This window comes from Actinia tenebrosa, unplaced genomic scaffold (genome assembly GCF_029948245.1).
Source record: "Actinia tenebrosa isolate PJP-AT-01 unplaced genomic scaffold, QUT_ActTen_1.0 PGA_scaffold16__25_contigs__length_10494907, whole genome shotgun sequence".
NCBI classification, from domain to species: Eukaryota; Metazoa; Cnidaria; class Anthozoa; order Actiniaria; family Actiniidae; genus Actinia; species Actinia tenebrosa.
In genome coordinates this window covers 4310701-4326761 of record NW_028292576.1, presented here as the reverse complement: position 1 = coordinate 4326761, position 16061 = coordinate 4310701, and the positions used below count along the sequence as shown (strand labels likewise).

The window sequence follows — 16061 nt, the reverse complement described above, 5'->3', positions numbered from 1 at the left end:
TGGATGGTTGGAGGGAGGGTGGATAGATGGATGATGGATGGATGGAGGGAGGGAGGGAGGGAGGGATGAATGGATGCATGGATGCATGCATGGATGCATGAATGGATGGATGGTGGAGTGAGGGAGGGAGGGAGGGAGGGAGGGAGGGTGGATGGATGGATGGATGGATGGATGGACAGATGGGTGGATGGATGGACGGTGTATGAATGGATGCATGAATGGATGGATGGTGGATGGAGGCAGGGAGGGAGGGAGGGTGGGTGGGTGGGTGGATGGATGGATGAATGGATGGATGGATGGATGGATGGATGGATGGATGGATGGATGGATAGATGGAGGGAGGGAGGGTGGGTGGGTGGGAGGGAGGGTGGATGGACGGATGGATGGAGAGAGGGAGGGAGGGGGAATGGATGGATGGAGGGAGGGAGAATGGGATGGAGTGTGGATGGATGGAGGGCGGATGGACGGAGGGAGAATGGGATGGAGGGTGGATGGATGGAGGAAGGGGGATGAATGGAAGGAGGGAGGGAGAAGCGCCGACAGAAATAAGGGGAAGGAACATCGAGGAAGAAGTTGAGGCGACGGCTTAAAATAATGAGGCAAACATTCCAAATGAAATGATAACAATGTAAGAAATTAAAGGACCTATCAAAGTACGTTGTGACAAGCAGCCTAGTTTCTTGCTGCAGTCTATCACCATGACAACCTTTCGCAGCCTGGCATTGTAACCATGTAGCTTGACCCAGTCCTCGTACTTGTCTTCTCCACAAGTGATGATTCGTTTTTTGATTTTCCAGGGTCAAGAAGTATAAATACTACTTTAAAAGAAATTCATTTTTCACACAGCTACAATATTCGCTCTGCATCAAATAGACATCTTTCTTTGCCCCATGTAAAATTGAATTATGGTAAATTTGGCGTGAAATATGCAAGTGCGGTAAGCTGGAACGATGTGCCTTTTGAAATAAAAGCAAGCATTTTATTATCTCAATAATACTACTTATTTTGCTTAATTCTCAAACTATGCTTATTCACACTTTTGTAATTCTCTCTTCCGCTACTTTTAACCATATTTTTTTCTGACTATAGGGTGTAACAAGCTTCTTCATTAACCCTTTGGGTTGTATTCCTGCACTCTACCACCACAATAATTTACCCTTATGTTTTTTAATGTATTATTTTACATTGTTGTAAGTGGAAATTAAAAAAGGCTTGTAAGGCTTGAAAACCAGAAAAAAAGATTTGTTGTCCAACACAATAACCAATATATTCATCCAATAAATCTTCAAAGCCCTAGATAATCCTTCCTTTCTTGATTCAAAACAGCTTAATAAAACAGAAACAGAAAAAGTCGACTTAATTTGATTTCAAGATTCTCGTGAAAAACTTTTGTAACACATTTCGAGCAGAAAAATTAAATCCTAGTTTGGGTTGTGGGAGGCACGCGAAAAACATCATCGCGTAATCGGTCTGAGTGAAGCTGTTTTGCTTTCATTGATTTTGTTGTCATTATAATTTCAAACTCTTTAGTTATGGCTTCAATGACGCTATTCTTTTCTTCAAAGATGTGTATTACATGCAAATCACTTGACACGTTTTCGTGTTATATCAGAAGTAGTGTGGTTCGGAGTTTGCCATAAGCCGGATTGGTGTCGCTAAAAAATACACAGAACACTGTGTTATAACAAATTCCAGTCCGTTCACAACGAGAATACATCAAAATCATTGATTTTCTAAAGAAATTTTAGTTAAGGATAAAGAAAATTAGTATCTTTTGAAGTCGGTTACTGCAATTAATGTTTTGTGGTTATTTACAACTTGGTCAAGTCTACACGGTGTGATGGATTTTGTAAGCCATGCATTTTGGTCAACGACTAAGTCAAGTGCGAATCTACACTCAATGGAAGAGCCGCATGAAGACGCTGAACTATTCGCTTAGGTATTGAGAAACATCTGAAGCAGCTTGATTTGTAATTCTTAAGAAAAATATAATCTATACGACCAGAAATGTAGGTTCCAATGATTAGACTGAGTAAACCTGTTATGAAACGAAATACGGCAAACGCATCATTCAGTACAACAGAGTAATGATGAAACTACGCTTCCAAAGTTGGCCTCATAAAGTAAAAATGGATACAACGTCAGCTATAAAAAGAGTTATGGCATAAGGTATTCATTGCTCGGCTGGTGAGGAAACTTCCTAATAATTTTGAATGAATGTTTATAGCTATGAATATTGTATACAGAGGCCGTTGAATGACGGACAAACACTTCAGTGAAGAAGCAGACGCTTTCAAAGATGATGAACTCGTATTTCCGACACAAGCTTGGCAAGATTATGTAACACGAAATATGAAAACACAGCGTTCGTTGACGATTCTTGAAGGTTTTATACCTGAGAAAGAAAAGCCTGAGAGCACGAACAAGAATTACAAAGGTTTATTTAAAAAATGTTTTCTTGAAGATAGTGATTATGGCGACGATAAAGAAGTAGCTTCTCGTAAAGATAGAAGAATCGCGAGAGAAAAAAATTCCAGTTCGGAAGAGAAAGTATTTTTTTCTAGAGATCATTTTGAGGAAATTTATCTAGATTTAAAGAAAAAATCTAAGAAAGATCTTCGAGTATCGTTCAAAGAGCGCGTTCAGTTGATTTCACCAGACATCAGAATAGCTCCTACAACGCAAAGATTAAAGTCTGGGGAAGATGAAACGTTTCGTTCAAAATCAAGTTTGCCATTCTTAGAAAACAATACCGATTGTTCCAAAGCAGTTTGCCTGTCCAAAAGGAAAGGAATCAGTGGAACTGCATCAGCAAAAGATAAAAGTTCAAATTTCAATGCTTATGTTGATGGTACGAGTATGTCTAGAAGTAGCAGCATTAACCTGAAAGGTTTGCAAAGATTTCTGCCTGAAGTTAGTTTGGCCCAGTGCAATGATTTTGATTCGGCAGTTATCGAGATTGTACGAGAATATAACGATCCTTGCCGAGGCGTGCACGGAGAGTATCGATTTGTACTTCTGAATGATGTTATGTAGTCTGTACGAGAATTTATCGATCTTTTACAGACGCAATGATTCTTCGATTGGGATGTTATCAAAATTGTGCGAGAATATAACGATCCTTGCTGAGGTGTGCACGGAGAGAGTATCGATTTGTACTTCTGAATGATGTTACGTAGTCTGTACGAGAATTTATCGATCTTTTACAGACGCAATGATTCTTTGATTGGGATGTTATCAAAATTGTACGAGAATATAACGATCCTTGCTGAGGTGTACACGGAGAGAGTATCGATTTGTACTTCTGAATGATGTTACGTAGTCTGTACGAGAATTTATCGATCTTTTACAGACGCACTGATTCTTTGATTCGGGTGTTATCAAAATTGTACGAGAATATAACGATCCTTGCCGAGGTGTGCACGGAGAGAGTATCGATTTGTACTTCTGAATGTAGTCTTCACGAAAATTTATTGATCTTTGACCGATGCACTTGCGTAGAGGTAGCTAGCGATTCTTTGATTCGGATGTTATCAAAATTGTACGAGAATATAACGATCTTTGCCGAGATGTGCAGGGTAATTTGTACGAGATTTTATCGATACGTTAGGCTGCGTTCATAAAGTATGGCAGGGAGGGGTGGGGGGACAGGTGAAATTGAGGAGGGATCGGGAAAATTTTGGTAGGAAAAAGGGGGATGGGCAAATTTTTTATCAGAAAAATGGGGGGGGGGATGCACAATTTTTGGAAGAAGCTACAAGCCTTGCTGAGGGGGGATCGTATTTTTTTGCATGACTTTAAGGGGGGTGCTAAGAATTATTCTGGACATTTCAATTTTTCACATGCCGCCCCCCCCCCCCTCCCCCCCCCCCTCCCCCCCTTCCCCGCCGCCATACTTTATGAACGCAGCCTTAACGACGCGCATACGTAGAGGTGAGCCAACGATCCTTGCTGAGATGTTATGTAGTCTGTACGAGAATTTATTGAACTTAAACAATCATTGGACCATAAGTATACAAATTAAAAATATATAGCTTACTGGGCAAAGCTTAACAACGATTGCGAGTTATATTTTATCACTAATATTTGCTTGATATAAACAGACATAAAAATAAACTCAGAGTCTTTCGTCAGTTCAAAACGGATTATAACTTTGAAGAATATTTAAGTCAAGTCACCAATATTAAGCACAGAGTGGCGCTTACAAAATTAAGAATTAGTAACCATAAGCTTGAAGTAGAAACGGGGAGGTATAAGAGGCCTTATCTCATTTACGATGAAAGGATTTGCCCAGTGTGTAAGTCGGGAGTAGAAAACGAAAAACACTTTCTAGTTTGGTGTCCACTATATGACTCTCATAGAAACGACTTAAGAGAGTTCATAGAAAAAAACACCAGCATTAATTTCAACAATATGAGCGCTGACAGTCGTTTTATGTTCTTAATCAATTCAAAATCAGCGTCTCTACAAAGAGCCATATCAGCATACATTCATCAATGTATGCTGATACGTGAAAATGAATTAAGAAAATTACCTAATACATAGTATATATATATACCTATAATATATTTGGAATCAAACACTCATGTACTATTAGTATAAGGTGCCAAATAAAATTGTATTGTTGTTGTTGTTGTAAACATGATTACGACGACCAAACTTTGTAATCTGTTCGGGTTAGTTTCAAAATCCAAACCCCCCCTCATCTAAGTCTTGTAGCTGTTTCTCATTCCACAAGCTATTTCAATAACAGTTGCACATTGTTGTACACTAATATAAGTTGACTAAGATATGATAATTGGAGGTTCATTAGCTAATGTCGCGGAGCCAATCCGACGAGTTCTAGCCTTTATACGGGCCTACCAATACTAGTAAAATTATTATAGATATTCTTACGATATACAATTCCACATACATTCCTTTGTAATGCGGTACTAGTACAATGCTTGGGCTTCCTAGTGTGGTAAGGGTAATCATGCAAGAAATAAGTTTTGAAAATGTGATCATTATGCCTTGCTTTCAGTATTCTTTAACATTTGATTGTGACATCTTCACCCATGAGAAAGAATGGTGCCCAGTACTTTGGAGCGCTGTAGCCGGAAGAGTTCCTGATTTCATTCATCGCTTGATGTAAACTTGCACTCGCACTCTTTCCGTCCATTAAGCGAGTATAGAATTTAAACATGAACTCGAATGTTGCATCGTCATCGATGGCCCACAGAGACGCTACCACTGCACGAGCACCTGACGCTAGAAAGGCTCGACACATGCCAACTACTCCTTCAGCTCTGATTTCACCACGTCCACTGTGACAGCAGCTTAACACAACTAACTGTGCACGTACTTGAGCCTGCTGTACTTCAGCCATGGTCAGCATGTAATCTTCTTCATCTGGGATCTTTGTTGCTCTTACCTCAGGAGAAGGTGCAAGTGCTATCGTACCTTTACTGAGACTGCCGTGTGCAGCGATATGAACGACAGCTACTCCTTCATTTAGTCTCTGGATGACAGCTTGTTTCGTTGCCTTCTCTCCTGTCAAAGGCGTCGCCTTGCATACATTGCCTACTGCGATCACTTCAGCAAACGCATTATCCAAAGGATCGAACTCTGTCTCTTCCCCATCGAACATGACTTTACCAACAAGAGGATTTCCAACGATTACGGCGCCATTCTTGGAATAATAATCTTCTGTACGTCCTTGCAATGCCTTTAAAGTTGCTAATGAAGGAATAAGTCTGATACGTTTGTCTTCTGAAAGATACCGACCAGTATCTGGGTCGCGCAGGGCAGCAAATGGTACTTTGTATAAGGGACCATCAGGAATAATCAAAATTTCTTCTTCCTGTCCAAAGTATTTTATATGTTTAGTGATAGCATGCCTACCATCTTGCTTGAAAGAGTGTATTGCATCGTAGCTTAGTAGTGAATTATGTAACCATTCCAAAGCACTTCCCTCAATGTTTTCTTCGCTTTTCTGAGGTTTTTCATCGTCTGGAGATCGTTTTTTTCCTGAGAAATGAGACTTTTCGAATTCTTCAGTCAGACTTATTATCTCTTCAGAATGGCGTACAGCAACTTCATACGGCGGCTTGTCCAGGGATCTATTTTCGCAGTTGTCGACGACATGATCCCAAATTTCGATCTCATTCAAGGCTTTATCAATAAGCATTTCAAAAGTTACTGTATCTGCACATTGGCACGTGCATCCAAAGCGCTTCATAGAAAATTGCAATTCTCTGTCATTTTCAATAATGAAAATATAAACCATCGGGTAAATATCAATGTAGAAAAGAGTTGAGCATTTGTATTGAGAAAGGAGTGATTCAATATCCTTATACTCCAAGACATCATTTATTTCTCCATTCATTCCACATTTTTGTAGTAAGCCGTTCAACAATCGAGCTCGTCCTCGATCTGACACGACGAGGGCGTCTTTTATTTGCTTAGTATGGAAAAAAACATTGGCCAAAAACTTGTAACACATAACGTAAGCATCAAGAAGTGATAGCTTGAAATCTTCGCCACCAAGGGCATCAAACATGGTTTCAAAATATCGTATTGCTTCCCTGAATGAGTTTTCAGCTTCTTTCATCATCTTGAGTTTTAGATAGGTACGACCTTGTCTAGAATAACTGATAGCTTGTAGGTGTTTTGCACCAACGTGACTTGCAATAGCCAGAGATTCTTGATAACACTGTAAGCTGTTTTCGTATTGACCTAATGTATCGTGTATATCTGCAATCTCGAGTAAACAGTACACTTTGTCTGTACCATGATAGTGACCACATCGCTCAAACAAGTCCAATTGCCGTTTGAGACAAACCTTCGCTTGTTCGTATTCCCCGTTTAATCTGTGGCATATTAATTTTTCTCTAAACTCGTTGCATTTTTCATCTTGTCCATCACTGCTCTCTTTAAGAAATTCCAAACATAGGTGCCCACAGGAAATAAATCCAGCAAAATTGGTTGCTTGCCCGATAGCTTCTACGCGCAGGTGAAGGTTGTTTAAGAAACTGTTGAATGTTTCTGCTTTACTCGTGTTTTCCCTTTCTGTAGCTATTTTCAAACCTTCTTTTAGATTGAAAAATGTATCTTCATAATTATCTAAACCTAGATAGGCCACTCCTAGCGCCAAGTACGCCTCCATCACGTCATCTTCATTTCCAATTTCCTTTGCAACTTCCATGTACTTCTTACCATAACGGATAGCTCTGTCGTATTGATTCATAAATTCATAGATATTCCCGATTTCATAATACACATCCTTTTGCATGTTCTTGTCTCCGGTTCTCAATGCAATAACGATAGCCTTTTTCAAGGACTCTATGGCTTCATTGTAATTCTTACTAGACCTGTACATCTTCCCCAATAACAAATGGCCTTGCATTTCATGCTGCACTAAACCATTTTCTCTCAAAATTTCAATGCCTTTTTTAAAATGTAAGATAGCATCACTCTCTTTACGCAGTGAATCATAGGTCTTCCCCAGCAACATATACGCGTCGCCTTCAGCACGTCTGTTACCAGATCTATTTGCAATATCGAGACACTTTCGAAGATACTCGCGAGCTTTATCGTGTTGTTGAAGTTGTAGATAACTATCTCCAAGTGCCATATACACGTATGCTATCTCCTCTTTCGTATTATATCTTGCAAATTCAAGGGCCTTTGTTAAATGGATAATAGCTGTATCAAACTGATTCTTTGACACATGCACCTTGCCAAGTAAAAAATGTGCTTGAAAATCTAACTTTTCTTCTACTGGCACAGTTTCTGAATTGCTGAGGCATTTCTTAAGGTACATAACAGCCTCGTCAAATTTGTTCAACGAATTGTAAATGTCTCCAAGTAAAAGGTATGCATGACTTTTACTTCTATTCTCTCCAGTTTCTTCTGCTATGTCAATGTATTTCATTGCACACGCAATAGCGCTGTCATGATGACCAAGTGAGTGGTAGATCTTACCAAGTGAATAATATTCTGTCATTGCCGAGATCTTGTCTCCACTTTCGATTTCAAGCTCTAGACTCTTTGTTGTACAATCTACAGCATCCTCATGCTGGTTTAACAATTCGTATGTCTTTCCGAGAAGTGCATACGCAACCTTTTCACCAAGTTTATCTCCAATGTCCTTTGCAGCGGCTATAGCCTTTTGACCAGTGACAACCGCATCCTTGTATTCATTCATATGGTACTGACAGTCCTGAATTAACAAATAAACCATCGATTCATATCGTTTATCACCTATTGCTTTTGTATTCTCAAGGCTTCTTTTGCTGTACGCAAGAGCTTCCTTATAGTTGCTTTGAGAGAAAAATAACTTTCCAACGATAAAACATGCTGTCATCTCAACAGCTTTTTTATCGATTTCTTTCGCGATGCTTATACAGCTCTTACAGTAAGCAATAGCTTCACTTTCCAGTTTTAATTCACGACATGTCCTTGCAAGTAATAGACACGATGACATTGCAACTCTTTTGTTACCAATTTCCCTTGCAATGGCAAGACATTTCTTGTTGTAAATAATAACGTCATAGTACTGATTTAACTGTTCATTTAGTAATCCTAAGCTAAAGTATGCTCCCATCTCTTCCTTCTTGTTTCTCGTTGCATTGGCGACGTCAATGCATTTCTTGTGATAAAGAATTCTATTCTCCAAACCGTTTCCGTTCTTTGAAAAATAGCCATAAAATTCTTTTAAACGAGAGTCAAAAGGAAACTTCTTAGAAAACGAAAATTCTATTAGCAGTATTTTCAGATGGATGTCGTTATTATAAAAAGCAATCTCTGTACACTCTTTGTAAAGAAAAATCAATTGTTCCCTGGTGAGGTCATGATCGAGATATTCACCAAATGATGTACAAAATCTTGCAAGAATAATGGGTTGAAAAACTTTGTCCGAATTATTTGGACTATTATACTGGACTTCAGAGTTTGATGAAGTATCCTTTATCTTTTTCTTCTTTTTCTTTTTCTTATTTCTGATACAAAATGACATGTAGGCCATGCAGTGAGACAACGAATCATTTTGACTATGACATTAATCAATTTTTTACAACAACTCACGTAAATAACACATTCTGATTGGCTGAGAGCTATGATCACTAAGAGGACAGACACATGGATGACGTAATGTTTTTGAAAACAAGACTCGCCGGTAGGATTTTATCGTAAGGACTGTGATTTTGCGAATTTATTTTGCTAATAAAAGTCGACAATGGAACCAGAAGAGGAACCAAACTTTGAATTTAATCTTGCTGATAGTCTTGCCGACAAATATTTAGTTCTGGAGGCAGAAAAGATAGAGGAAGACGTGAAAAATTCATCTCGCTTTGCAACTTGCGAAGAAAAAGACTTGAATGAGCTTGTACAGTCTGAGATGGCCATTAACTCCATTCCAGAGTCGATCTTCAATGGCTGCTCCATCCAGAACGTGAATGTCTATGTTGTCAAGCGAAATTGACATTGCTTTTCTTAGCTGAACTTATTAGTAAGCTTCGTTTTTTAGAACCTTTGAGTTCTGACTCAAACTCTTTTCGACTTAGCTAAAAAAGCCATTTATAAGTAAATGTCAAAAGTTTTGACCAATAGCAAGCATTCTTTCACAGTGGCTGTCAAAGAACTGTCAAAATTAGCCAATCACAGCGTAGGAAGTTTGGTTGTGAAATGTTGACGTGTTTTATGAAAAAACTTTTGTAAGTCATAAAATAACCTTTGAAGTTTTCAAAAGTAAATAACCGAAAAACCTTCGTCTTACTCCTGTACTCTGTCCTCTAATGATCATGAAAACTAACTATCTTAGCGAAAATATTCAAAAGCTCACAATAATCGGAGCTGTTTGGTCTATCGCCTTGCTTTCCTTGAATGACAAATTTTCGAAAAACTTTTCGCTTATTTTATTTTGTAAACATTTCGCAGTTTGTTGTAAAAAACAGATCGCACATAGATTTCCATTGTCTGTCCTCTTATTGATCATAGATGACGTCTTAAAATGTTCAAAACTTTACAGTGAAACCACTCGCTGCGCTCGTGGTTCCACTTTAGTTTTGAACATTTTAAGACGTCATCTATGATCAATAAGAGGACAGACAATGGAAATCTATGTGCGATTTGTTAAATATCTAATACATTGGTTACAGGAAAATCGTGCATATAAAGTGCAGTTTGTAAAGTGCAGTATTAAGATCTTACAATGGGTGGTTGTCAACTCGAAAGTTTTAACCATCTCGACAACCACACACACCATACATTAGCTCTTTCTCTTATAATTAATTTAGTTTCACCTTTCTTTTCATTATTCATTAATATTACTCCTGTGAACATTTGTATATATTTATGTGTGTGTGAATCAATAAAAATGTTCAAAATGTTCAAAGTTTGCACGTACCTTTGTTCGTTCATTTTATACCAATGTCAGGAGACCGAGGTTTTTTTGCATAATTGTCAGTTGCAAATGAACAAAGTTATTTCAACTTTAAGCAGACCTTGTACGACTTATCCTGCTCTGGTCCTCCTCAAACGAAACATAACTAGACCTTTAGAAAAAGATAAATGTGTTAGTTTGAGTCCGTTGTAAAAATGCTGCCAAATGCAAACTGTGTGTTACAGTTAAAACGGCTAGATTCCATTAACGGTTTCATTATTCGAATATTGAAATGTATTATTCTTTCCGAGAGTACAAAGACTCGGGATTCGAAATGATAACCCACAGGCTTACCACCCTAGGTATTTGTGGGTCTTTGGATACCTGTTGTTTATAGTTTCTTTGGTTTGGGATCCCTGTGGCGCATATATTGGCCGTTGATCAATGTAGTTTGAAATATGCTCCTGAAATCTGTCCGTTGTAGTCAGTCTTCAAACACTTTTTATCTCAACATAAAGATTAATAGCTTATTACCTGTTTTGAAGTGTTTTTTCGGCGAAAAAGCCTCGAAAAACGCTTGTTTGGGTCTTTCATAAGTTCAGCGGTTGGTTTGACTCGCTCTCCCTAGTGAAGAATTAGTGAATTATTTTATTCAATGAATTTTGGCTAAAACGTTTAATTTCTGTGGATAATTTTACAAAATAATGGAGTTTTTATCCGAAAATATATGGATTCGGCAACCAGAATGTATTGTAAAAGTCCAAGTTCAACTCGTCGAGACCTAGAAAACTGATATCAAAACATGAATACTTCAAAAAGTGCTGCTTTGTCTAGTTTCGGCGAAACATGATTACATAAACGATTGTATGTAATATTGCTGCCCAGATGCTTCTAAGTATTGTTAGCAATCTCATATCCACACATTCGTAACCGAAAAATTTCTTTTAAAACTTTACTGTCGAAATTTACGGTAATCGAATTTCAGTACAGCCGAAGTAAGAATCTTTATTTTCATTATTCCTGTGTATCGATCCGCCATCAAAGAACCGTCCACCTTGTTTGATCGTACGTCTTTAGGGAAATCATATTTTATCATGGGCAAGCAACATTTATACACGTTAAACTAAATTAAATAAATCGGTATTACAATAATACGAGTTGGAGTCACGACAATTTCAAACTAGTATTAAATTTTTTGATATTTTAAGAAATTTCTTATACAATTCTGATTAGAAAAACAGAGTTCCTACCTTCGCCTGAATTGATATCATTTTTAAAAAGGTAAATCCATCAAAATTGAGCAGCATAAAACGTGATGACTTCAAAGCCATTCATTTTTCTTCGAAAAACCCGAGCGAGACGCAATGATTTTGAAACCATTGACTGTGAATGCTTGATCAAAGTACTCGTGATAAACGAGGGACTTTTCCCGTGACCTCCGTGACGTAATTGCTATTGTTCCCTAACCCTGGGGCTCAAATGCAAAGCAACATCTTTTTCCGGCTCATAGCTATCAGTCTATATTTCCATAAAGAAATCATCCCTTTTCGCATCAATGCATCTAAAACTGTCAGCTAGTCTTTTGAGATGAGTCTTTTACCTTTTACCTAGATTTTGAAAGTAAGATACGCTTAGAAAGCCGTAACGATATAAACATAGTGCGAGTGAAGAAAGCGGTCGCATATTTAGAATTAGGATACAAATGTTTACGGAATTGAGAATATTATTTGATCGCTTTAAATTATTTCAATGAACTTGAAACTTTAGGGTATATAAATGCGTTATCTAAAGTAACTGACTTGGAAGTTAAAAAAAAATTCATCATCGGATTATTGAGTTTGACCGTTTTTAGTAAAGACAAGTGAAATTTTTGACAAGATATCAAAAGGCACAACTTTACTAACTAGGCTTGAAATCATATTTCTCGAAATCGAATAACGCGATTTCTTTCCATTCTCAGAAGGACTATTGGAATAGTAACACAACACTATGACCCCAAAAAAAGCTTTTCCCATGTCCAGAAAGGAAAGGTTTCGGTCACATGAACTAATTGCTTTGGATTGTTTACATTTTTGTTGCCCGAAAGTTCCGACGGTAATTTTTTCGAAACGCTTCCATACAAATCTTCGAAACTTCGTTAACTTGAAGACAAACATATGAACTTTAAGTTCTGTTAAACAATTTTTAAAACAAACATTATTATCTAGATTGTAGTGAAATTTCTACAGCTCGTCCTATTCAAATTTTGGAGAAAACATTTTTTAAAGTGAGGAGTACCTAAAGAGCTCGACCCGCTAGAAATAATTAATTCAATAGCGGTCGACAACAACGCTCTCGGACATTCCACAATGTTAACTTCGGGACAGGTTCGGCAGAATATCTGCATAAACACAATGACATTGAAGATGTCGTTATGCAAATATTCTCACGAACTTAACCGTGTGGAACGACTGAGAGCGTTGTTGTCGACCGACAAGGTGATCTCTTTAGGTACACCTCACTTTAAAAAATGTTTTCTCCAAAATTTGAATAGGACGAGCTGTAGAAATTTCACTACAATCTAGATAAAGCTCTGGTCTATTGATGTAGGTAGTTTAAAGAAAAAACTTGGAGCCGTTTTGAAGAAAACGGCGAAAATGTGATTTTTAGCAAAACTCTCATATTTGAGGTTTACAACGACAATTAGTAAAAAAACATTTATTTGATGAATTTTATGCTGATTTTTCGTAAGGCTCATCTGCAATACTTGGGAATAGATATGTGACAACTTCAAGGCAATCCATTCAATGGTAATGTTTCTAAAGCGCGATGTTTCATATGCTTCAAATTTTGGATCGAATTTTCAAGCGGCGTCATAACTTTTTTTTGCCCAAGACTTTCCATCCAAATTTATACACAGGCTGCAATAGTACTAGATGATAAAATTCTGAAAATTTCAGAAAAATCGTACCTGGGGATGAGGAGAAAAAAAGCCAAAAACTAAAAATAGCACTGTTCGATTTTCGGCCGTAATAGGCTAAACATTTAAAAAATCTTAAAATAAAATACACTGTTAGAATCTAGGATAATCCAAGCACTTTATATGAAAAATCCAGTTAAATTGACTCACCAGTTTTGCGAAGGGAGCAAGAATAAAATTGTCCAAAATTCGCTCTGAATTAGTTTCGTTCCACCTCAAAACCCTGCGAATCGTAACAAAATGAATTTCAAAATCTGACCGGAAATGAACCTTCACGAATAATAAACAAAAGCAACACACCTGCTAACCATTATTACAGGGAGTGGTTTTTGATTTAACAGAAAAATTATTTCTCTTTTAAATAAAACTTTTAAACCCTAAAATTGAAGTTCCCAAGGATATCTAAAAGCAACTACTTCGTCGCTGACAACCGAAGTGCGACTGTATGCCCTATAATTACATAGGAATAACAAGAAACAAATGCACATTATCAGTTCATGAAGAAGCGGATTAATTCGTTAATCATATCCTTTTTGTAATCACTACCAAATCCTGCAATCTGATTGGTTCAAAGGAGTGCGATTAATTCCCAAATCGCATCCTTAGGAGCTCTTAATCGCATCCTTAAAAAAATGTTTTTTAAACAACAAAATAAAACAAAAAAAATCAACAAAAAAAATTTTTTAGATGTTTTTTTTTTGTTCGCATTTAGTTCTTCTACTACATTAAATTGATTATTCTGCACTCTTTATTGTGTCTTTTTCTTGTGTATGATTACAAAAAGGATATGATTAAGTGGTAACTGAACTTCGTGTCGTGCAATTTTGGACCAAAATCATACTTCTGATTAACAAATTGCACTCCCGCTACGCGGTCGTGCTATTTTGTAATCACACGTATGATTTTGGTCCAATTGCACTCCACTCATTTTAATTACCATCATTTATTTACCTACTAAAGTACAGAGGTATTATCTGAATAACACACTGAATAACACCAATGATGATCCCAGTAAAATATACCATACAAGAATAACTAATACAGTATGAGGTTTATGCTTTAGGTTTGCTTTATAGTTTATAGCTTTTCCTACGTAATGTTCTTTTTTCTAATCATTGACAGGAAAACGACACCGTCTAGTTCGCGCCACGTGTCTTCTTCCTGACAACACTCAATGTCTAGTTTTTTTTTCTTTGGAACAGCCAGATTTCAGACAAATGAACGCCTCGATCACTACCTCCACATCCATGGGCTACTGATTTACATGTGAAACCATTTGATGTAAGAATATTCACCCAAGCACTCCATGTCCAGAACGTACTTATAGTATTTTTCACAATACTTTCCTTTTGCGTTAAGGGAACGACATCATCATCAACAATATCAATGTCGTGACTTGAAATAGATATGGTTCTGTCATTTTGAAAAATGGGTTCCAGTACGTCTGTCGGTCCAATCAGCTCATATTGATTCCCTAAACTTTGTTTCACTAGCTTCACATAATCAATGTTTACCGTTGCTCGGCCTGCCATATTCAAAAACCTCTTAACAATCCACCAAGTACTGCTACGATTCACAAGCGCTCGGCAAAAGAGACGGCGAAGAGTGAACTAGGACAAAGCTCCCTCGCAGACATAATTGCTTAAAGGGACTGGAGAGGAGTCTAGGCAGGTACTTCATGTATTTTCACATTGTGTATCATCAGGCCTCAAAAAAATATTCAAGGAGAATAGCGCAGCGCACTGATTCTAAAAATAGCTTAAAGATTCGGACATTTGCGTAGACATTGAATGGAAAAACGACTTCCGGGTCCAAAACGAAAAGAAGTTCTATAAAAATTTTTCTTCATTACTTTTACTTCATATTAGGATTTGTTGTCCAAAGTTCTAATTGCTTTAGGTGAAGGTTAAATCACTGATATTATTTTCACTTTATTTTGGCGGCTTTTGTGAGCAGTTGGACTCGGAAATACGTCACAACTTGGAAGCTCTATATATTTTGTAAAAGGATATGAATATGTATATAGATGCATACAAACAACTTGCTTCGATGTTTAGAGCTTGCTGAAGCCTTGCCTAACCCTTTATTATAAAAATATCTATTCTTTTAAAGTACCGGATCTTCAAAATTCTTCTATGGATTTTTTAAAAAATTCTGTCATTTGCGGTTCATTGTTAGGGTATTCAAATAATGAAAAAAGAGAAGGGGGTCACCGTATTGGTTATCGAGATATAAGGCTTCAAAAAGGAGGGATTTTTCAGTTTTCCGCGCGTTTTTGCCGAAAATCTGCCTCTGAAAATCTGATTTTTAACAAAGAAAAACAGAAAACTGTTTTAAACTATAGGTGTTGAGTCTAGAAAACATATCTAAATAAAAAGTCCATCCAATTTTTTGCAAGTAGTGTGAAAAGTTAACTCTAGAAGCGAAATTGCTTGTAATTCGGCGCAGTTATGCGTGTGTAGTTGTAAAATTGCTGAAAATTTATGACAATTCTTTCAATGAACTTTTTTTTTCCGCACTAAATCTAAAGAAAATGATATCTAGCTTCGATTAAGAAGAAAAAAATTGGGGGTCTAAGTACTAATAGACGAGCTATTGGCGACTAAATCCAAGTTTTTGGTCAAAAAACACAAATCCTGTCCGCGCGGGACTGGGTTCTAGTACATTAACCTCCGTCTGAAACATGTCAAATCGTCTTTGTAATCTCCAGAGAATCTAAGACTTATTTCGAATTGATTT

At 37.3% G+C, this 16061-nt stretch overlaps 1 protein-coding gene across 4 annotated transcripts; it reads right to left on the bottom strand.

The window, feature by feature from the left end:
- Positions 1 to 391: 391 nt before the first annotated feature.
- On the bottom strand, positions 392 to 14922 carry LOC116300768 (uncharacterized). 4 transcript variants are annotated; one of them, XR_016119944.1, is made up of 4 exons: positions 11614 to 11768; positions 10898 to 10987; positions 10388 to 10535; positions 392 to 956 (listed from the first exon to the last, which is right to left on the bottom strand). XR_016119944.1 is itself a non-coding variant. In XM_031709693.2 (4 exons), exons 3-4 carry the CDS (start codon positions 10399 to 10401, stop codon positions 5030 to 5032), a joined length of 3966 nt encoding a protein of 1321 aa, XP_031565553.2. In that variant the 5' UTR covers positions 10402 to 10535; positions 10898 to 10987; positions 13473 to 14922; the 3' UTR covers positions 4600 to 5029. The 4 variants fall into 4 exon arrangements, 3 of the variants coding, with proteins under 3 accessions (XP_031565553.2, XP_031565552.2, XP_031565554.2); XM_031709693.2 differs by lacking the exons at positions 392 to 956; positions 11614 to 11768 and adding exons at positions 4600 to 8981; positions 13473 to 14922; XM_031709692.2 differs by lacking the exon at positions 392 to 956 and adding an exon at positions 4600 to 8981.
- Positions 14923 to 16061: the final 1139 nt, after the last annotated feature.